Source organism: Bubalus kerabau, chromosome 19, assembly GCF_029407905.1.
Source record: "Bubalus kerabau isolate K-KA32 ecotype Philippines breed swamp buffalo chromosome 19, PCC_UOA_SB_1v2, whole genome shotgun sequence".
Classification (NCBI taxonomy): domain Eukaryota; kingdom Metazoa; phylum Chordata; class Mammalia; order Artiodactyla; family Bovidae; genus Bubalus; species Bubalus kerabau.
The window spans coordinates 21,727,937-21,750,152 of NC_073642.1; the positions used below are offsets into that span (position 1 = coordinate 21,727,937).

General features: G+C 55.8%; 1 protein-coding gene across 4 annotated transcripts; it reads right to left on the reverse strand.

The window, feature by feature from the left end:
• Positions 1 to 450: 450 nt before the first annotated feature.
• Positions 451 to 20,874, reverse strand: KIF7 (kinesin family member 7). Of its 4 annotated transcripts, none has more exons than XM_055556804.1 (20): positions 20,515 to 20,873; positions 19,965 to 20,345; positions 17,800 to 18,151; positions 16,179 to 16,379; positions 15,164 to 15,557; positions 14,389 to 14,908; positions 13,851 to 13,967; positions 12,969 to 13,196; positions 11,932 to 12,068; positions 11,411 to 11,526; positions 11,063 to 11,215; positions 9,294 to 9,496; positions 7,900 to 8,097; positions 7,433 to 7,558; positions 7,081 to 7,254; positions 5,723 to 5,938; positions 4,673 to 4,879; positions 4,320 to 4,518; positions 4,094 to 4,240; positions 451 to 3,882 (listed from the first exon to the last, which is right to left on the reverse strand). In XM_055556804.1, exons 2-20 carry the CDS (start codon positions 19,992 to 19,994, stop codon positions 3,509 to 3,511), a joined length of 4,092 nt encoding a protein of 1,363 aa, XP_055412779.1. In that variant the 5' UTR covers positions 19,995 to 20,345; positions 20,515 to 20,873; the 3' UTR covers positions 451 to 3,508. The 4 variants fall into 4 exon arrangements, with proteins under 4 accessions (XP_055412779.1, XP_055412778.1, XP_055412777.1 ...); XM_055556803.1 differs by having other exon boundaries at positions 7,081 to 7,257; XM_055556802.1 differs by having other exon boundaries at positions 7,081 to 7,257; positions 11,932 to 12,065; positions 12,969 to 13,217.
• Between the last annotated feature and the right edge of the window lie 1,342 nt (positions 20,875 to 22,216).

Below are 22,216 nucleotides of genomic sequence, written 5' to 3' on the forward strand. Positions count from 1 at the left end.
GAGGCCAGTCAGGTCCCCACGGGCAGAAGGAAACTGGGGCCTGGTCCCAAGCCTCTTTTACCAGGATCAGCTTTCAGAGTCCCAGTACAATGCCTTCAAGTTTTCAAATCCCCTCTCTGGAATCCATCCACCCTCAAGCCCAGCCCTAATCCACCATGCCTGCCTGGCCTTAGTGAGGTGGTATGCTGCTGCTAAGTTGCTTCAATCGTGTCCGACCCCATAGACGGCAGCCCATCAGGCTCCCCCATCCCTGGGATTCTCTAGGCAAGAATACTGGAGTGGGTTGCCATTTCCTTCTCCAGTGCATGAAAGTGAAAAGTCAAAGTGAAGTCACTCAGTCGTGTCCGACTCTTAGCGATCCCATGGACTGCAGCCTACCAGGCTCCTCCGTCCATGGGATTTTCCAGGCAAGAGTACTGGAGTGGGGTGCCATTGGCCTTCTCCAAATGAGGTGGTATAGCTGGTAGTATAACTCAGTGGCAGCCTGGGTGTCCAGAATCAGACAAGGAACTGTAAGGCAGGATCCCATTCCAGCCCCACATCAACAGTGACCATGGTAAGTTCAGAACACTGTGTCACTTGCGAAATGGGAGAAGGATCCCTACGTCGGTCCCTCCAGTTGCTATAAGGCCAGAACCCTAAGACAGAGGCAGCACTTGGAAGCAACGTACACAAAACAGAAGGCTGTGTTACAGGGGTAGAATAAAGGTTTGCATTCCCTGTGTAACAATAAAATCATCTTTAGCATTTGGTGCATTTCTGTGTAACATTCCAGCCTGAGGTTAAATATGACCACGGTCCAGCTCTAGTGGTTTCCAGAGCAGCCATATCTCAAGGTCTGCCCTGGGAGCTGGCCAGTCCCCAGCACGGTTCCTGTCCTTCACAGGGAAACTCACCTTACCCTGCAGCCCAGCTGGCTGTCAAGTCTAGGCCAGGGCCTTGGCTAACAGGTGATTCAGAACCATCTCATGGTCTCTGAAAAGCTTTCAAGCCTGTTGTGTTTCCAGATCTGAGTCCTACTATGATCTTATAAATAAAACCCATTGTTTTTTCCCTCCAGAGATTATTTTCATTTATTATAAAATGGTTTTCTGAAACTCAAGCCAAAAGGTGGCAGAGAGACAGGACGGTGGAGTAGAAGGACTTGAGCTCATCTCCTCTCACAAAAACCAAAATCACAACTGCTGAACAACCATCAACAAAAAAGGCTCGAACCTACCAAAAAGGATGTTCTACACCCAAAGACCAAGAAGAACCACAAGACAGGAGGAGGGCCGCTTTCACAATGTAATCAAGTCCCACACCTGCTCAGGTTCTCCCACAGGAGTGAGGTCTGAGCCCACGTTAGGCTCCCAGCCTGGGGGTCTGGCATCGGAGGGAGGAGCCCCCAGAGCGTTTGGCTTGAGTGCAGGAGCTCCACAGGACTGGGGGAGACAGACTCCACTCTTGAGGGCACACACAAGGTTTCATGAGCACTGGTGCCCAGGGCAGAGCAGTGACTCCATTAGAGCCTGAACCAGACCTACCTGCAGATCTTGGAGGGTCTCCTGGGGAGGCAGGAATTGGCTGTGGCTCACCATGGGGACAAGGATGCAGGTGGCAGACACCTTAGAAAATACTCATTGGTGTGAGTTCTGGAGGTGGCCGCTTTTGCACCAAGACCTGGCCCCACCCGACAGCCTGCCGGCTCCAGTGCTGCACGCCTCAGGCCAAACCAACAGGGTAGAAACAGTGCCTCCCATCAGCACACAGGCTGCCAAAATAGGAGCCAGCAGCTGCCTACAAACACCCCTCGACAGTCCTGAGCCAGAGGGACAACCCCTCTCCACCCACCAGTGGGCAGGCACCAGTCCCTCCCATGGGAAGCCTGCACAAGCCTCTTAAACCAGCCTCATCCACCAGGGGGCAGATACCAAATGCAATCCTGCAGCCTGAAGAATGGAGACCACAAACACACAAAATTAGACAAAAGGATATGGCACAGAAATAGTTTCAGATGAAGGAACAAGATAATAAAACTGCAGAAGAACAACCAAATGAAGTGGAGATAGGCAGAACAGTCAAGGTGATGGCCTATGTTTTATAAAACTCTTAGAGGAAAGCACAGGCAGAACATTCTTTGACATAGATCACAGCAGTATCTTTTTAGATGCACTGCCCAGGATGATAAAAATAAATGGTACCTAACCTTAATTAAGCTTAAAAACTTTTGCACAGCAAAGGAGACCATAAACAAAACAAAGACAACCCAGAGAATGGGAGAAAATATTTGTAAATGAAGCAACTGACAAGGGCTTAATCTTCAAAATACACAAATAGCTCATGCAGCTCTGCATTAAAAAAAAAAAAAAAAAGACAACCCAATCAAAAAATGGGCAGAAAAACTAAATAGACATTTCTCCAAAGAAGACATACAGGTGGCCAGAAAACACGAAAAGATGTTCAACATCGCTAAGTATTACAGAAATGCAAATCAAAATTATAAGGCATCGCCTCACACCAGTCAGAATGGCCATCATCAGAAAGTCTGCAAACAGTGAATGTTGGTGAGGGTGTGGAGAAAAGGGAAGCCTCTTGCACTGTTGGTGGGAATGTAAGCTGGTACAACCATTATGGAGAACAGTATGGAGGTCCCTTAAACTAAAAATAGAACTACCATATGATCCAGCAGTCCTACCCCTAGGCATGTATCTGGAGAAAACTACCATTTGAAAAGATAAATACATGCATTCCAGTGTTCACTGCAGCACTATTTACACTAGCTAAGACATGGAAGCCATCTAAATCTCCGTCAGCAGAGAAACATACAAGACATGGTACATATACGCACTGGAATATTACTCAGCTATAAAAAATGAATGCCATTTGCAGCAACATGGACCTAGAGATTATCATACTAAGTGAAGTAAATCAGACAGACAAATATGTGATATCACTTATATGTGGACTCTTAAAAAAATACAGATGAACTTACTTACAGAACAGAAACAAACTCATAGACTCTGAAAACAAACTTATGGTTACCAAAGGGGGAAGGGAACGGAAGGGATAAATTAGGAGTTTGGGATTAACATGTACACACTACTATATATAAAATAGATAACCAACAAGGACCTACTGTATAGCACAAAGAACTCTACTCAAAAATCTGTAGTAAGCTGTCTGAGAAAAGAATCAGAAAAAGAGTGGACATATGCATGTGCATAAACATTCTGCTTCACATCTGAAACTAACAATGCTATAAATCAACTATAAAATTTTAAAAAGTATATTAAAAAAAAAAAGCCAAAACATGGCAACTGGGTACCACATCCTAAAGGAAGTGACTGGTAGAAATCTGCACCTTTTTTTAACAAGTGATTCAAGTCCAGTTCTGGTCCGCAGCCCGAATTTGTTGACTCTAACGAGAAAGATCAGGACCTGATTTAGAGCTTGAGGTAAGGACTCCTTCACAGAAGGGAGCGTCAACACCACACCTTTGGGCAGGCCCCGAATCTCCCAGGTGTGCCTACAGGGGGTTTTTCCTGACGTCAATCATCCCTGGGCTGACCCTCCGCAGTTCCCGCCGGGGCTTGGCCAAGGGCCCGAGGTTCCAGGGCAGACCCGCCTCACCCACAGGCAGCACCCGCCCCACCGGGAGCTCAGCGGCGTCCCGCTGCCGCAGCTCCTCAGGGGAGCCCTGCTCCTCACTGCACAGGCTTGAGCGTTTCCACGTCAACGGTAACGGGGCATGGACCAAGTCCCGCATCTCCTCCCGTGGGCGGGGGGCACCCTCCGTGCTGGTGGGCTGCCAGAGAGGCTCAGGTGCTGGGTAGAGCTCATCCTCGCTTCCAGGGGCTTGTCTGTTCTCCAGGCACGGGGTCCTCTTCTCCCCACCCATCACTGGCAATAACAACATCCTTGTCAGAAATGGAGGTAGCCAGCTACCCCTTCCTGAAGCCCTAGCCTTCTTCCAACACCCCCGTGCAATCAACAACATATGAGATGACCCAAGAGCTGAAGGCAGAGTGGTTTCTAAGCTCTGCCCAGAACAAAGAAGACCTGACGTCAGGGCTGAGCCCCAGCAGGCCTGGTGACAGCACGCAGCAATTACCCCTGCTCTGGCCGGCGGCACTCAGGCTACTGAGCTTCTGCTTCAGCTCCTGGTTCAGCCGCACGTGGCGGCCCAGCTCCTTCTCCAGAGCTTGGATTCTGGTCTCGTACTGCCTCCTGCTGTCTGCCAGCCCTTCGCCAAGATGGTCTGGAGGAAAAAAGGCAGGAGGAGGTGGTGAGAGGCTACAGGGCAGGCGGCAGCCCCCGTGGCGGGCCCGGGGCCCCACCTCGGCTCTGCTGCAGCAGCAGCTGCACGTGCTGCTCATGTCCCCTCTGCTGCAGGGTCAGCTGGCGGTCCATCTCCAGGCACTGCCGCTCCAGGGCCGCCTCCAGCCAGTACACTAGCCTCTGCTGCTCCTCCAGCTGCAACTCGAGCTCCGAGAAGGCCACCTGCTGCTGGTGCTGCTCCTCGCGGAGCGTCACTACCTGTCCCCAACAGCCAGGCTCAGCCCCCAGCGCCGGCTCCCTTCACCCAAGACTGTTCACGCAGGGGCAGCAGGCGTGTGGCCAGCTCACCGCCCGCGCCGTCCACCTCCCCCCACCCCCGTGGAGGCGGGGGTCTGCAAGCTCCGGGACCCACTTTGTCGAAGTACTTGCAGAGCAGGGCTCGGGTCTCCGAGGACGAGAGGTAGCTGAGCTTGGCCATGAGGTTCATCTCGCACTGGGACAGCAAGGAGGCCGAGGCCCGCAGCACCCGCTGGCGGCATGTGATGGCCTCGTTCTTGTACTCAATGGCGGCGTCCAGGGCCTCAATGGCCTCATCCAGCTGGAACAGCGTTCGCTCCTCCTGCAGGGACACGGGGATGGGTGGAGGGGGGCACGGGCTACCCACTCCATGGGACACCTGCCCCCTAAACACCGAGGTCCTGGGCAGAGTCGTAATGGCCACACGCAGCCACAACCCAGCCTTTATGTGCCCGCTTGTCCTCAGAGCCAGAGGCACCCCCGCCCGCTGCAGCAGGAGCAGAGGCACGTCCATCTGAGCCTCGGCTCGGGGGTCGGGGAGGCCAGGGCTCTGCTAGGAAGCTGCTCTCTGAAGCTCACAGCCTCTGGAGTGACCTGTGCTTGGGAGACCCTGCTCTGAAGGGAAGGCATGGTGGGTCTGCAGAGGCACTCAGGGTCTGCTGGGGTCCATTTCCCCTTCTTTTAAATTTTAACTTTTTGGCTGCACCATGCAACATGTGGGATCTTAGTTCCCCAACCAGGGATCAAATCTATGCCCCTCTAAGCACAGTCTTAACCACGAGACTGCCAGGTAGGTCCCCGGGGGTCCGTTTCTCTAACACAGGCTCTTTCTGCTGGCAGGAGGGCAAACCTATGTGGCTGTGAGGTATGCTGACATGGTCCCGACTCGCGTCCCATGTTGGGAGTTGAGAGGTGTGAGCACGCTATATGCCTGAGGTCAACGTGATACAGGACACAGGACGAGTCCCGACGCTGGGGCAACCGAGGGCAGCGAGGCCCAGCTGTGTGTCCCAGGCCCGGGGGCTGGACCAGCAGCGGGAGGGCTAGTCCTGCACCTTCTGTGGGGGGAGGGATGTGTGTCCCGAAGCAGGGAGGCCTGTACCCAGCGGAGAGCCGGGGCCAGGGGCAGAGGGGAGCAGACGGCCGGGCCGGCCGCAGGGTGCACCTCAGGCGACAGCAGGCTGCCCTGCCTCAGCTTGCTGTCGATCTCCAGCCGCTGTTTCAGCAGCGAGTCCTTCTCCTGGCGCAGTGCGTCAATCTCCCCACGGATCTGCTGCTGGCTCTGGGCGCTGCCCTGCCGCAACTGCCCGCTCTTCTCAGACAGCTCCTTCTCCAGGTGCTCCAGCCGGCTGGACACTCGCACAATGTCCTCGTTGAGGGCCTGGGGGCGGCACCGCCGGTGATGAGGAAAGGGGCAGGCCCCACCCTCCCAGGGGCCACAGGAACAGGCCAGCCCTGCCATGGAGGCTAAGGAGGCATGCTGTCCAGCAGGAGGCCTGACTCTCAGTTCTGTACAAGCTGGGGAGTGGGGGCCTAGGGGACCCCGAGCCTCTGAAGAGGGGCCCCCAGAGACGGCCCGGAAGGAGGATACAGAGACACTAAGGACAAGAGGGGCAACATGGGCAAAGGCAGAGCAGGATGGTGGTGGCCTGTCACTGAGATGACCTGACTCCAGCTGGTGATGGGAAGGAGGGGGGTTAGTGGCCAAACTCCAGAGGCCCTTCGGGAACCTAATGTGGAAGGAAGTGAGGGTTCTAATGGCCAAGGTACTTCCAGAAAATCCAGCTGAAACCCTCTAGGACTCCGTAACAGCAGAAGATGGTCTGGAACCCTGTGGGCATCTAGCCCAAGCACCGGCTCCTCAGGGCAATGCTGTGGTTCCATCTAAGAGGAAATTTGGCTCCGAAACTCCCTACTCAAGAGGGAGCAACAAAGCCAAGTGGAGCTGGGTGGGTGGGGCCTGGTGCAACTGCCTCCAACCCCAGTGAAGGCTCTTTCTCTCTGGCCAAACCACCTCCACACCTGTGGCTCCTCGTTCTGCCTGCACAGAGCAGGTGGCTAATGAGGGGCAATGCGTTGGGGGTAGATACCTGGAGAGGCTCTTCTACCCACACATCAGAGCCCGGATCACAGACACTCTGAAGATGCACAGGGTAGAGCCCAGGAGGACAGTGGCCTGGCTGGAACTCACCCGGCAGGGGCACCATTGAGAAGAGCCTCATCCGTCCAGAGCTCACCCGGCAGTGTTGCCAGCTGGAGACATCTCACTTGGAAGGACCTTATCTGATGGCATCTCACCCGGCCGGGCCTCACCCGGCAGGATCTCACCTGGCTGGGCCTCACCTGGCAGGATCTCACCTGGCTGGGCCTCACCCGGCCAGGCCTCACCCGGCAGGATCTCACCCGGCCGGGCCTCACCCGGCAGGATCTCACCCGGCCGGGCCTCACCTGGCTGGGCCTCACCCGGCTGGGCCTCACCTGGCAGGATCTCACCCGGCCGGGCCTCACCCGGCTGGGCCTCACCTGGCTGGACTGCAGCCGCTTGCTCTCCAGCCCAGTCTTCTCCTGCATCAGGGCCTCCTTCTTGGCCAGGATGGCCTCCCGCTTGTGGAGCTCCTCCCCCAGCTCCTCCAGTGCCCGCCGCTGCTGCAGGACCTTCTCCATTTCCTGGTCCAGCCACTTCTTCTGCTCCTCAATCTTCTAAGGGACAGTGGGGGAGGCAGGCAGGAACTCAGCTCTCCCCTCTGGCCACGTGGGTGGGGTGGATGGCCACCCAGCTCAGAGGGGGAGAATGGTGTGCCCACCGGCTGACCCCGCAGGGCACTCTAGCAACTGGCTAGGGTGCCCCGGGGGTGCGGTTGAGCCCAGACCCCACCTGCTGCTGCTCCAGGCTGACCACAGAGCCGTTGCTGCCGCTGCGCCGCTTCCTCTGAAATGCCGCAATCTCCTCTGTCTTGATCTTCAGGATCTTCTGCTGCTGCTCGTGCTTCAGCTCCAGCTCCTGGGCACGAAGTTCAGGGTGAGTCCGGCAGGCAGGGCACTGTGGGGTACCAGTGTCCTCCCACAGCCCGCAATCCCCAAAGCCCACAGGAGTGCCTTCCCACTCCAAGACAACCCTGCCCAGCACCCCCCAGCCTCGCAAACACAAGATTTCTGGACCCCTTATCTGGTTCATCTCACTGAATTCTCACCCTAGCCCTGAGTTTCCTGTAACTCTCACTTTCAAGTGAAGAAACAGACTCAGGGAGGCCGTGTGACCAGCCTTTTACGGTCGAGTGGCGATATGCGCGCCCCTCGGCCTCCTGGCTGGGACACAGTCACCCCGCCAGCCAAGCACCCGACCTTGACACGGTGCTGCCGCTTGTTCATCTCCGTCTCCAGGCGTCGCTTCTGCTCTGTCTCCTCGCGAAGCCGCCGCTGCAGCTGCCCCTGCTGCTGCCGCATGAGCTGCACGTTCCTCTCCAGCTCCTGCAGCCGCTTCTCGCTCTGTGCCGATAGTGATGCCAGCCGCTCCGTCGCCTGCTTCTTCTCCTTCAGTACCTGGACCAACACAGCTTCCTCTGGGCTGCTCATGGCAGCTGCCAAGAGCCGGGCATGGCGCCTGGCACTCAACAAGGACAGGCAGGACAGAAGGACGATGAAGAGGGACAGACAAAAGGGAAGATGGGCCAATGGACAACAGACTAATAAAAATAGCAAATTATAAAAATGTCAAAATACTGTGACATTTACTGCATACTACACAGTACACCAAGTGCTCTCAGTATATTAAGTGATCCTTAGAACCCTACGAAACGACTTTAGAGGTTTCCTACTTAACAGATTAGGAAACTGAGGTGCAGAGAGGTTAGGAAACTTGACCCAGGACCCACAGCTAGTAAATGGCAGAGCTGGGATTCAAACGCAAGCAGTCAAGGCTCCTGAACCTTCGCTCTTAATCACTCTACTGCAGCGGAGGGACAGGTGCAAAGATGAGTGGATGGAAGGGTGGGTGGGCAGACAGATGATGCGATCATATAAAGGTGAAAAACGGGGCTTCCCTGGTGGTCCATGGCTAAGACTCTGAGCTCCCAAAGCAGGGGGCCTGGGTTTGAGCCCTGCTCAAGGGAACTAGATCCCACATGCCTACAACTAAAAGGATCCTGTGTGACACCTAAAGATCCCTCATGCTGCAACTAAGACCCAGTAGAGCCAAATAAAAAAAAATTTTTTTTTTAAGTAAAAAACAGGATGAACAGACAATGCAAGGATCGAAAAACAGAAATAGAAGACAAATGAACAGGCACATAAATAGTCACTCAACTGGTAAAAGGATAACTGGATGGATCAGACACATGGACTGGTGGGTGGATGGACAGAGGAATGATGGGCTGCAGGGATAGATGAACAGACAGCTGCAAGGGCAGACTTATGGAGGGAGGGGAGAGCCACAGGAGGGAGGGTTGCTTCCTTCCCATACCCTTCCCTCATCCTTGCTGGTCTCCTAAGGTGGTCTTCAGGCACAGCCCACCTCCCCGCCTCTGCCTCTGCTGTGTTCAAAGATCCCCAGCACTGCCAACTCCTATCTAATACCAGCCTCACTCTGGAAGGCCAGGAGGGCGTTCGCACCACCAGCTGGGGCTGGGGCACCCCCCTGGTTCCACAGTGGGCGTGGGCTCTGGGGCTCACACAGGTCTTATTCCCAGGACCCCAGCCTGGGAGGCTGCAGCCACCACACCTGGGGTCCTGACACTGACCTGCACTTGGTTCTGAGCAGCAGCAACCCTCTTGCGGAACTCCTGGAGCTGCGAGCGCTCACCAGCGTCCTGGGGCTCCCTGCCCTCGAGCTCCCGCAGCTGCCTCTGGCCCTCGCTCAGCTCTGCCCGCACCCGCTCCGCCTCCCGCTCCAGCTCCTGGATGCGCTGGCTGTGCTGACGGTTCAAGGCCTGGGCGGCCTTCCCTGGAAGAACCGGGGTGCACTCAGCACCGGAGACCCCTCCCTGAAACATCGCAGCTCCTCCCCGGTGGCTTTCCCAGACCTCTGTCAGCCCCCGGCACCTACAAGGATTTCACGACGACTCTACCCTCCAGTACTGAGACCATTTACTACTTTTCTTTAATTTGACTTATTTTTTTAAATAGCCTTTTCCATAGCAGTGACCCAGAGAAAATACGGGTGAACTAGTTTTCCTGTTACCTAACACATGCTAAAATAAATATGTAACTTGAGCCGCCATACAACTAAGCCTCTAGAACTAACTTCCACTTGTAGGAGACAGGTCAAAGGAACAAGCTAAATGACGCCACAAGGAAGCTAACAGACAAACCCAGAATATCTGGGATCTGGAACATTCTACAGGATGACTGAAAAGGTGAGAGAAGGGAGATTTCAGAGACCCCCACTCCAGTACTCTTGCCTGGAAAATCCCATGGACGGAGGAGCCTGGTGGGCTACAGTCCATGGGGTCGCGAAGAGTCGGACACGACTGAGCGACTTCACTTTCCCTTTTCACTTTCATGCATTGGAGAAGGAAATGGCAACCCACTCCAGTGTTCTTGCCTGGAGAATCCCAGGGACGGCGGAGCCTGGTGGGCTTGCACAGAGTCGGACACGACTGACATGACTTAGCAATGAGCGAATGTGTGGACAAGCCCAGAGCTGCACACAGACACTGTTGAAGAACTGCTTCTGTTCGGAGCACTGTGAGGGCATCAGTTTAGTTAGATACGCTAATGGCATTTTGGTTAAAATATCCAAAAAGAGGCATGCTGAAAGGTGCAAGAATGAAATGACATGAAGTCTCGGATTTGCCTCAGAATATTTCAGCAAAAAAGGACTTCCCTGGTGGTCCGATGGGTAAGACTCCATGCTCCCAATTCAGGGGGCCCAGGTTCAGTCCCTGGTCAGGGAACCAGATCCAGCATGCCACAGCTATTAATGAGCCTGCAAGTTGCAAGCAAAGATCCGGCATAGCCAGTAAGTTAGAAACAAAAAATTTCAGCAAAGAAAAAAGGGAGAGTTGATGCAAATGCGGGCCAAGCTTGGAAATGCTAAATCTGAATGATGGGTATGTAGGGACTCTCATACATCTGTCTGCAATTGTTCCCAATACATTTTATAATAAACTCATAGCTATTAAAATTAAAAAGCTTGACCAGTCACCACCTAGAACCATCCCCTGTTCACTTGCCTGTGTCACCAGCAGCAGCCGTACTACTATGACTGGGGGACACTGTTTGCTCCCCAGGACCGCTTGTGCCCCGTGCAGCGTCTGACACACAGCAGGCAACTGATTAGTAACAGTAAGAAGCTTCCTGAAAACCAGTCTAAGCATTTTACCTGAATTAACTCATTCCAACCACCTAAGAAACAGGTGCAGTTACTCTCTCCATTTCAGAGCACACAGCGGTTATCCTACCTGCTCAAGGTCACCCATCTGGAAGAAGCTGAGTGGGCAAACATCTGGACCCTGCTCCTAACCACCCACCCTCAGGTGGGAGGCCTGGCCCAAAGCCCCTCCCTCACCTGTGCGCACCAGCTCGCCAATGAGCTCCTCCTTCATGCGGATGTTGATGGCCAGCTCACGGATCTTCTGCTGGGCTTGGGCCAGTCGCCACTCAGAGGCCATGGCCGCGGGGGCTTGGCAGGGCTGAGCCAGGGCCTTGCTCCCACCAACCACTGTAACAGGCTGACGGTCAGGGCGGCTGCCGCGACAGATAGTGGGGGAAGCAGGGGTAGGAGGAACAGAGGGAAGGGGAGGACTGCCCTGGCCAGGGGCAGCCAGAGATGGTATGTGGACTCCCCAGGGTGGCCAGTCCAGGATCATGAGTGGGTAAAGGGGTTGGGACCCTCTCTGCGCCCCACCCAGCTCACCTCTGGGTCCCTGGATAGCTGCATCCAGCTCCTCCAGGTGAAGCTCTGGGCCGTTCCTGTTGAGTGGACTCCCTGGGCAGGCCCCCATCCTCTGGTTCCACTTGCTGATCCCATTCCTGGAGGGCAGAAGGGGAGTCTGTACCCCTCCCCAGCCCTGCCCCAGCCCAGCCACCTCCCAGGCCCAAAGGGGAAGAGAGAACCCCAGGCCTTCCATCACCCCAGGGTCACCTTGACCCCAGGATGTCCATCTGGTACAACTCAGAGGCCAGCGGCTGAGCTGAGAGGGTGCAGGGCGCTGAGGGCCACCTTGGAGGCCGAGAACCAGGAGGCCAGGTCCATCCCTCAGCACACCCACCCCAGTGAGAATGCTTGATTCAGAGCCCACAGCCCCTGCCTGCTTTCCCCAAAGGCTGGCCAGGCCGATGGAGGCAAGGGCACCCTGAGACTACAGTGGGATCCCCCTCTTGCCCAGCTGAGGCCCTGAGCTGGTCCTTGTCAGGTGGGCCATGGGTCCCACTCACCTTCGTGGGTGCAGGCTCTGTCGGGACGGCCCCTCCTTCTCCTCCTCCTCTTCCTCTGATGCATCTGAAGAGCCACTTCCCGGCCTGTCTTGCTCTGTCAGAAACTTGGCTCCAGCCTCCCTGCCATTTTTCATCTGCTGGGGAATGCCCGGGTTTCAGGACAGGCTCCCAGGGCCTTCTCCATCAGCCATTTCCCCCCACCCAGTCTTCAGCCTGCCTTGTGTGCTCTTCAAGCCAGACCTTACCTTCAAGATCTAGCTCCAGTGATATCTGAGAGGCCTTTCCAATCTCAAGTTGGAGCAGAAACTTCTCCCCTCCTCCCTTGATCCTTCCTCTACTCCTCCTGTTCTCTTGCCCCCCACCACCCCCACCCTGCTCCAGCCCCCACAGCTGAACTAGCACTCCTCAGGTGACAACCTCCCCTTTCCACCATGTATATAAGTCATCTGCAGCAAGTCTTATCTCACCAACAACGCCCCACCAGAGTGGGGGGTGGGGGGTTCGTAACAGGCTTCTTCCAAACCCACGTCCTCCCACCCCTCAGTCCCTCTGCCCTTTAGAGCTCAGATGACCCAGAGCTTTCAGGCAGATACAGGAGCAGCCTTTGTCCAAAAGGCCCCAAGTGACAGAACTAGAAACAAGAGACCAAGTGCAAGGAGATCAGAGCTCATGGAAAACTGAACTTGCAGAGGAAGGCATCCAAAGATGGTGTGTGTGTGGGGAGGTGACTCCAGAGGTGATGAGCTCCCCATCCCTGGAGGTAGGCAAGCATTCCATTCCACACTGGAAGCCAGAACCCCCTCTGTAATCCTCACTCCAAGCAATCTCCAACTACTCCAAGGATGCTCCATGGCACCAGATCCTTCTGAGAGGCCCTACCCAAATTTGGGCCATTCCTCCAGGAACACCAGAAAGGGGCATTTCATAGCTGGTCCCGTGAAAGCACGAGATGAGTGACACATTCCCCAGGATTGCCCCTCCCCTGCCTGAGCCTGCCCAGGTCAACCAGCAGACACTGAGCCTTGCCACCGTCTCACCTGTCCCCGGTTCTCAGGGCCAACTTCATCTCCAGGAATGCAGGCGGGGGGAACCAGGCCCAGCACATGGGTGTGGGCACCTCCCAGGGGTGCTGTGTGAGGCCGGGGCACAAAAGACCCCGGAGGCAAGCCCTGCAAGATCCCTGGGGCCCCCCAGCCTGGCTGCACCAGCTCCAGCCGCAGTCGCAGCTCTGCCATCTCCTCCTGCTGCTCACGAAGACGGTCACTCTGCAAGACACGGTCCAGGTGCTGACGGGAGACGTGGATGAGAGAGAGGTGGGGAGCCGGGGTGCTGACAGGCAGAAGTGCAGGAAAATGAAGAACACGTCTGAGACCACCCTGCCCTCTCTGTGTTAAAATGGAGGGCCAAATGCCTCTGACCACCTCTTGGTGTCCCTCTGGAATACACAGTGCATTAACTCAGGTTTAAACTCTCCCACCCGCCACATCACCGACTCGATGGACGTGAGTTTGAGCAGGCTCCGAGAGTTGGTGATGGACAGGGAGGCCTGGTGTGCTGCAGTCCATGGGGTCGCAAAGAATCGGACAGACTGCCTGCCTGAACCGACCCTGCCCCACCTATCATTCCCTCCATATTCATGCCACTCACTGCCACCAGGGGGCGCCAGGAGCTACGCTGACCTGGTTATCTTTGCACAAAAGGAAAAGCAGGGCTCAGGAGTCTCATGGGGCTGCCCCTTCAGTCCCAATTCCAACCCGCCCTCGCACACCCGCTTGCACCAATCCGTTCCTTTCCTCCGCACTTCTGCTCACACCTCTACCCATCCTGCCAGAACCCACTCCTCTCATTCCGACACAGCTGCTTCGCCTCCCGGCATTAGTCGCCCCTCCCCACCACCACTGTGGCAGGGGGCGCCCCACCTGAAGTTTGTACTGCTCCATGGCGTCCTCCAGCGCAGCCAGAAAGTCTCGGTTCTCCTCTTCCAGCCGGGCCACCTGGCTCTGCAGGGTCAGCAGCTGCAGCGGCCCCTCATCTTCCTAGGGGGGCAGGGAGAGCAGCTTCAGGGGAACAGTAAGGACGAGCCTGCCTGTCCCTGAGTCACCCCGCCGGCCCTGCTTACTACTCTGCTCCAAAGCCTGCCTGCAATGGGGAAGGGGTCCAGACCCCACATGGCCTGCAGTCCCCTCCACAAGCCATTGGGCTATCTCTTGTCATTAATCATATTTTCATTAACAGTATCACCACAATTATTAAGAACTAGCTTTCACCAGCACTTATGACACCCTCAGTCCTTACATCCCGAGGAGGTAGATACTCCTGTTATCTTTATTTAACAGATGGAAACCCTGAGGATACATCAAGGTCATCAGCAGAAATGCCTCTGAATCCCTGTATGGAAAACCTTCTTCCTCACCTCCCCCACCCCGCCACCCCAGGCCACCCCCGGCCCCTGGTCACCTTTCGCCCGCCGGGTCCCTGGGTGGCCTGCTCCTCCGCAGAGGCGCTCTCGATGCCGCTGTCGGGCCCGGAGGCGGAGCTCAGGGCGCTGCGCTCGCCCTCGACGGCGCACAGCCAGTCGCGCACCTTGCGTGCTGCGGCGCCTGGCAGCCCGGGATCGGCCTGCAGCTCGCGCAGGAGGCTGTAGGCGGCGTCAGTGCGGGCTCGGTAACGCGCGCACTCGGCCCCCAGGCGGGCAGCGGCCGCGGCGGAAGCGGCGGCAGGGCCCGGGGCGCGACGGCCCCGGTGGATGATGCGTGTTTCCGACCGATGCCTAGGCGGCCCCCGGGCGCTGGCCACGGCCTCCTCCGGCCCCCGCTCAGCCTCGGGCCGCCAGTTGACAGTGGCGCGGTTGCGAATATTCTGGGCGCGGCTGGCGTAGTTGAGGGTGTTAAGCGTCTCGTCAAAGTCGGAGGAGGAAGGGCTGATGCAGGCGATCATCATCGTCTTGGCGTTCCCGCCCAGGGAGTCTTTGAGGATCCTGAGGGTACCAGGGAGATGCGTCAGGGGCCCCAAAGTGCCAGAGCCAGAGGTTCAGACCCCAAAGAGGGTTTGAATCTCTGTGTGGCTCCCTGTGGGCCCAAGACTTCAACCACGTGTAGATTGTGCCCCAGAAATCAGAGGGGGACCCATCTCTTATTGCCTCACCCCATCCAGAGAGGCCAGATAGAAGCCAGGACAGACTAAGGGGCTCACGGGGCCTCTTTTCCCTGGGCCAGCAGCAGCGGCAGCTCACCGGGTGATCTTGGAGTCGCGGTAAGGGATGTGGCTGCCCCGGCGCTGGGGATCACCCAGGGCACTGATGACGTTGCCTAGCGCCAAGAGGCTGCTGTTGATCTGGATGCTCTCCTTGAGTCGCTCGCCTGTGCTGCCTGTCTTGAGCACCCTCTCCGAGCCCGCCAAGTCCACAAAGTGGAACTTGGAAACAAGCAGCTGGCCAGCCGCAGGTCGGGGCAGGCGGCTGGGGGCGCGACCCCGCTGCTCCAGGGTCACGGTGAAGATGGTGTGGGAGCGGCTGGAGAGGCGGTTGAGGTGTGTGGCTCCCGTGTGCCGCGCTGCGTTGCCCATCTCCAGGAGGCTCAGCACCTCATCCAGGCCCTCCACGTCCACTTCCTTCACCCCACACAGCACTGTGGGCACAGAAGGCTGTGAGCCCAAGGCAGGGCAGCCTGAGGCTGATCAGCCAGGAGGGCTGAGCAGGTCCTCTACAGCTCTTCTTGACTCAGGGGCCCCTTCTGCATGCCCAGGGGGTCCTGCCCATCCTGCTTGGGGATTTAAGGGGCTCCAGCTTCCCTGGTAGCTCAGCTGGTAAAGAATCTGCCTGCAATGCAGGAGACCAGGGTTCAATCCCTGGGTTGGGAAGATCCCCTGGAGGAAGACACAGCAACCCACCCCAGTATTCTTGCCTGGAGAATCCCATGGACAGAGGAGCCTGGCGGGCTACAGTCCATGGGGTTGCAAAGTGTCTGACATGACTTAGCAACTAACACTTTCACTTTTTTCAGCTTCTCCCGTGCCCACCTCAGTGACTCTCACTCCGGGTACACCAGTGTGTACTGAACTCATTCTGGGTACACCAGTGTGTACTGAACTCAGCAGAGACAGGGAAATGAAAGCAAAACTTCCCAGAGCTTGAGTTTCCTAGTTAGGAGGTACCCCCTCTCCAGACAGGGTATCCACCCTAAGCAGGTGAAGCCTCCCCAAGCCAGGTTCCCCACTCCCAACCAGAGGAGGACCCAGGAGTCTCTTACCAACATTCCCACGATCGTCCTCCCGGAGCTGGATGTCCCGGCTGGCGGTGCCCACCTCCAGCAGGTCTCGGAACTCCTCCTTGTACACTTCCAGGTAGGACACGTGCACCAGACAGTCCAACAGGTCATTCTCATCAATCAGCTTGAAGGCCTCGGCCATGGCCCGTGGGATGATGCCCTGCTCATCCTCGTGAAGGGAGGCTGGGGAGACACCGCAGGGCCACCTGCCATGGTGCTTTCAGCTGGGCATGGCGCCCACGAGGCCCAGAGGCTCCTGCCAGAAGCTGGCGGATGGGGCTCCAGTGTGGAGAAGGTAGAGGCAGAAGCCTTACAGGCTGGGCAGCCAGGCCAGGCTCCAGGGTGCTCAGGCAGAATTTCAGAGTTGGAAGCAACCTCTCAAGGTTCAACAAACCACTTTCATGGTGTAAGCATCTCCACTACATCCCTGCCAGACAGTCAGATACCCTTTGTTTGATGACTCCTGGGGACTCATTATCATAGTCTATGCTCAGTTATCTAAAGAAGTCCCTAAATTTACGCCAAGGAAGTAATAAAAGGATGTTCAGAACATACTCTTCCTCATAACTTAAAAAACAACAAAACACCCTCAGTGTCCATTGCAACATCCAAGAAGGGGTCTGATTAAATAAATTACCTTATATTCACAATGGCACGCTAAGCAGCCATTAAAGTTTTTGCTTGAATAATAATTAATGATATAGAGAAATGTTCATGATATTAATATACTGTTAAGAAAATAAAACAGGATACAAACGAATGGTATATTGGTACCATATTTTTTTAAGTATAAAAATTTTCACCAGGAAAAACTGAATGCTAACAGGGTGAGTGAAAGGCAATTATCAGAAAGTGTGAAAGTGTTAGTCCCTCAGTTGCGACCCTGCAGACTGCAGCCCACCAGGCTCCACTGTCCATGGAATTCTCCAGGCAAGAATACTGGAGTGGGTAGCTATCCCCTTCTCCAGGGTATCTTCTCAACCCAGGGAACAAACCTGGGTCTCCTGCATTACAGGCAGATTCTTTACCATCTAAGCTACCAGGGAAAGGCAGTTATCAAATAAGTTTTCTTTTGTGGATGTGCTTTTCTGTATTTCCCTAATTTTCTACAACAAACATGTACACTTTTCAAATCATGGTCCTTAGAAGTGGGCAATGCCTTCAATTGGCCCAAAGCATCTCTTGCAAAACTCTGTTCCAGAGCCTCATGGAACCTGCCCGCTTCCCTGCTATGCAGCCCCTGGAGCATGTCTCTTCCAGGACAGTCTCCCTTCCAGCCATCCTGAGCCTTGACAACAATCCTGACAACCTCCAGAGACAAGACAACTTCCCATGCCCTTCCTCCCAGTGAGGTCTCCAGAACCAGACAGTATGATCCCATCTCTATGGACTTGAGAGGGCCACTCACCTCGGAGGACTCTTCTTCCTGCTTGACCCAGCCCAGTGACACAGCTGATCCTACTCTGGCCTGCAGATCGACTCAGGAAACCCGCCCACCCACCTCCAGCCTCCTCATCTTCAACAGGAAATGGCAGAGGCAGAAATTCAGGAGATGTCTGAGGCCCCTCAATGAAGGCAGGGGGTCTCAAGCCAGGTCACTCACCCACACTGGCCTCCCCCATGGTGTACGTCTTCCCGGAGCCCGTCTGACCGTAGGCAAAGACGGTGACATTGAAGCCTTCAAAGAAAGCCTCGAGAAGGGGCTGTACACAAGCCTGGTACACAGCCTCCTGCCCGGCGTCCTCATCCAGCACCACGTGGAAGCCAAAGTGGCGGTCTCGGCCCAGGGTGACCCGGCTGCGCCCCGGCTCCACCGTCAGGCAGCTCTGGTGCCCGTGCAGCAGCTCCTTGCGCAGGAGTGGGCGCACTCGAAGGGCCACCCTCACGGGGGCCTCCTCGGCCCCTGGCAGCCTCTGGGCCTCCAGTCCCATGTTGAGAGACTGCTGTTCCCGGCCCTGCGGAGAGAGGAAGAGGCCCCGGCCATCAGCACCTGGACTCACCTTGCAGGTGACCTGGAGCCAGTTCCTGCAGCTCCTGACCTTGGAGGCATTAAAAGGGAAGGTGGTCAATTCAAAACATCCTCTGTGCCCCAACCTGATGCCCAGATGCTGCAAGGGCCACAGCAGAATCCTACATGGTAGCATTTCACGGCTCCCATCACTGACAAAATGAGGCCCTAACTCCTCCACTCGACACCCAAAGGCATCTGTGTTCTTGCTGGGACCCCATCTCCTGGAAGACATACACGCAAGCAGCACTGTACAAGGATCTCTTTTCCCAACACCCACCCATAGTCTCTGCCTTCGTAAAACTCAGCATTCAGAAAACTAAGATCATGGCATCCGGTCCCATCACTTCATGGGAAATAGATGGGGAAACAGTGGAAACAGTGAGAGACTTTATTTTCTTGGGATCCAAAATCACTGCAGATGGTGACTGTAGCCATGAAATTAAAAGACACTTGCTCCTTGGAAGAAAAGCTATGACCAACCTAGACAGCGTATTAAAAAGCAGAGATATTACTTTGCCAACAAAGGTCTGCCTAGTCAAAGCTATGGTTTTTCCAGTGGTCATGTATGGATGTGAGAGTTGGACTATAAAAAAAACTGAGTGCCAAAGAATTGATGCTTTTGAACTGTAGTGTTGGAGAAGACTTGAGAGTCCCTTGGACTGCAGGGAGATCCAACCAGTCAATCCTAAAGGAAATCAGTCCTGAATATTCATTGGAAGCACTGATGCTGAAGCTGAAACTCCAATACTTTGGCCATCTGATGCAAAGAACTGACTCATTTGAAAAGACCCTGATGCTGGGAAAGATTGAAGGCGGGAAGAGAAGGGGACGACAGAGGATGAGATGGTTGGATGGCATCGCTGACTCAATGGATGTGAGTTTGAGTAAGTTCTGGGAGTTAGTGAAGGACAGGGAAGCCTGGTGTGCTGCAGTCCATGGGGTTGCAAAGAGTCGGACACGAGTGAGTGACTGAACTGACTGCCTTTGTCACCTCACATTCCCCGCTCCCCCTTCTTAAAGACAGTCAGCACATCCTTTGAGGCCAAGCCCCCACCACCAGATACTGCCAATTCCATCTCCTAAATATCAAGTATATCCCCTTCTCTCCATCCTATTACTCAAGCCTGGATCCCGCCCACTGGACAGAATATTTACCAACCTCTTCACTGGCTTCAGCCTCCCTCCACCTTCCTATGTGACAACCAGGGGCATCTTTCAAAAATGCAAATGTGACCACACCACTCTCCTGCTTAAACTGCCCCCAAAAGAGGCGAAAGGGGCTCCCTAATGCTCTAGATTCAAAACCTTAACAGGAAAAACTTTTAATGGATCCTGCCTACCTTGATGACTTACCCCCTAAGACCCCACATTTCCTCACCTTTCTCTGCCTGCAGCACACTCAGCTGTTACTAGGGCCACATCCAGGGAGCGCCTTCCCCTCCAAAGAGGGGCGTCTGCTCTGTGGCCCCCACCACTCACCCACCCACACCCACAGCTTTAGTTCTCCCATCAGCCACTGACCACTCCCTTGCCTTGCAAAAGCCGGATTATCCACTGGTCTTCCCTCACCTCCCAAACTGGGGGCTGGGAGGCAGGGGCCCGCCTGTCCCCTTCATGGTGTATCTCCAGCACCCAGCACAAGGTCCGACGCTGAGTAGCTGATGAGTAGTTTACATCCAGGGAACTTTCCCCATCCCCACTCCTCGCCCCCACCCCGAGGGTCACAGCTCTTTATTTTTCACTACTTCTCTCAGCACCTGTAATCGTTCGCTCGGTCGTTCAATCATCAGTCCCAGCTGGGTGTCCGGCCCTGGGGCCGCGGCGGTAACTGCCACGCAATACTACAGGCGCCTTCGGGCATCCCTCAGTCACAGCTTTTCCAGCCCCACGGTCCCGGCTTCTCCGCGCCCGGGCTCGGGGCCCAGTGCTCTGCGCACCGAAGGCACCCGGCCCACAACAGGGGTTCCAGAGTCGGAGGCGCCGGGCACGGGACAGGAGCTCCGGGAAAGTGGGAAAAGTGATTACAAAGGCGAACCCGACTCTCGCAGCGTGGGTGCTCGCTCCTCCTGGCCAGGCCCGGAATGCCGGCCTCAGGCCCCGACTTAAGGAAGGGGAGTCTCCGGTCCACTCGGAGGGGCCTGGAGGAGGTTAGCAAAAATGGGGAGGGAGGGAGTGGTCCTCGTGCTCGGTCAAGGGTCCCCGGGGTGCCGACGCCCAGTGCCACCCAACCCAGGCCTGCACAGGGAAGGGACGAGCGCACGCCCCCTCCCTCCCACCCACCTCCACCCCTCCCCGACCCACACCCACCTGCTAGGGTGCGCGCGTTGTCCCCCCGCGGGGCACTGAGGCTCTGAGCCCCAGCGCGGCGCGGTCGGATGCCGTCACCCGGACCCCCGCCCACCAAAACATCCCGCCCCTCATCCGCAACTCCTCCCGCCTGGGCGCTCCGGGGCGGAGGCGCGGGCTGCGCGGCGCCGCGGAGTCTGTCCGCAGACTAGGCGGAACGGGGGGCGGAGGGGCGGGGAATTGGGCGTGGCCTGGGCTGACCGGCTGGACCACTGGCCCCGCGACCCCCAGCACCGCCCGGAATCGCGAGCGCTGCGCGCTGATAGCATCTACTCGCTGAAAACTGGGGACACAGCAACCAACAAGGCCGCCCGAATTTTCCGAGCTGGAAAAGCCCACCAGCTGGTGGAGCGGAGCATCCAGGTTTATGATGCAAGTTGTAAAAAGTGGTAAATGAATACTAACTAGGAGACAGTTTCGTTCCACGAGCATTTGCTAACCCTGAGACTCCGGTTAACAGTAGCCTAAAAATCAATTCCTGCAGAAGGAAATGGCAACCCACTCCAGTATTCTTGCCTAGAAAATCCCGTGGACAGAGGAGCCTGGCGGGTTACAGATAATGGGGTCGCAAAGAATCGGACACGACTAAGCGACTAATACTAACTAAAAATCAACTACTGTAGTTCGATTGTTCATTCAGGCGCAGAGACCTTCCCCCTTCCTTTCTATCGCAGCCCTCCCCACGCCCCGTCAAAGCTCAGCAAAGCTCTCCCTTCCTAGACCCCAGGAAGCCTCCAGCCTTGTTTTCGTCTGATTTCGCTACCTCTTATAAAGCCGAGAAGGACTCATCCCCTCTGAGATATTCGGGAGTGGGATGGTGTGGCAGAGGCCCTGGCTGCTCCTTGGGCACTCACACCAGGAAGTCATCGTGGGCCCCTTCTCTGCCCCAGAGCTGGGGTGACCTAGGGGTGGATGGATGAAAGCACTGGGGAGCTCCTGTTCAGGCCTTCTAGCAAGCTCGGCAGAGAGCAGGATGGCCTGAGAAATCCTGGCCCCACAGTTCTGGCTCATAAGTCCCCAGTTTGGAATGGGCATGGGATCCACTGGTGGACCACACTGCCACCCAGCCTTGGGTTCCTGGCTGGACAACTGGCCCTAGAAGAGGCTAGTGGGAGGTGGGGCTGCCACAGAGTTCTTAGCCAGCCTCTGCAGTTGGGGAGGCAATTCTGTGGGTGAACAGTCAGTGGAATTCCTGCAGAGGGGGCTCATCCTGCATATTCCTGAGCAGGAGCTGTCCAGGAAACCGCCCTCAAACATCTCTTCCAGCATGCCCCATACCATCCACCCCATCACTCAAGCCATATTTGACTCTTGTCTTCTCCAATATACCACCAAGCTTCAATGTTTAGGAAAACTATGCTTAATACAATGAACATTAAAACCCAAGTTGTAGGACTTCCCTGGTAGTCCAGTGGTTAAGAATCCTCTGCCTGTGTTCGATGCACATGCATTCGATCTCTGGTCTGGGAAGATCCCACATGCTGGGAAGCAACTAAGCACGTGCGCCCTAGAGCCTGTGCTCTGCAGCAAGAGAAGCCACTGCAATGAGAAGCCCAAGAGCCACAAGGAAGACCCAACACAGTTAAAAAAAAAAAAGCATGATAAATGTATGTTATTAAGTGTAATGGCTGTTTTTCCATCTCCAAAACTTTGATTCAGTTGG

Excerpts from the sequence above, each read along its gene's own strand:
- KIF7 (XM_055556802.1), bottom strand. The coding sequence starts at position 19,994 with ATGATTGAACGACCGAGCGAACGATTACAG. Across the intron at positions 11,527-11,931 it reads CAGAGCCTGCACCCACGAAG|GAATGGGATCAGCAAGTGGA; the intron begins GTGAGTGGGACC and ends TCTGCCCTCCAG. Across the intron at positions 9,497-11,062 it reads TGGCGAGCTGGTGCGCACAG|GGAAGGCCGCCCAGGCCTTG; the intron begins GTGAGGGAGGGG and ends CGGTTCTTCCAG.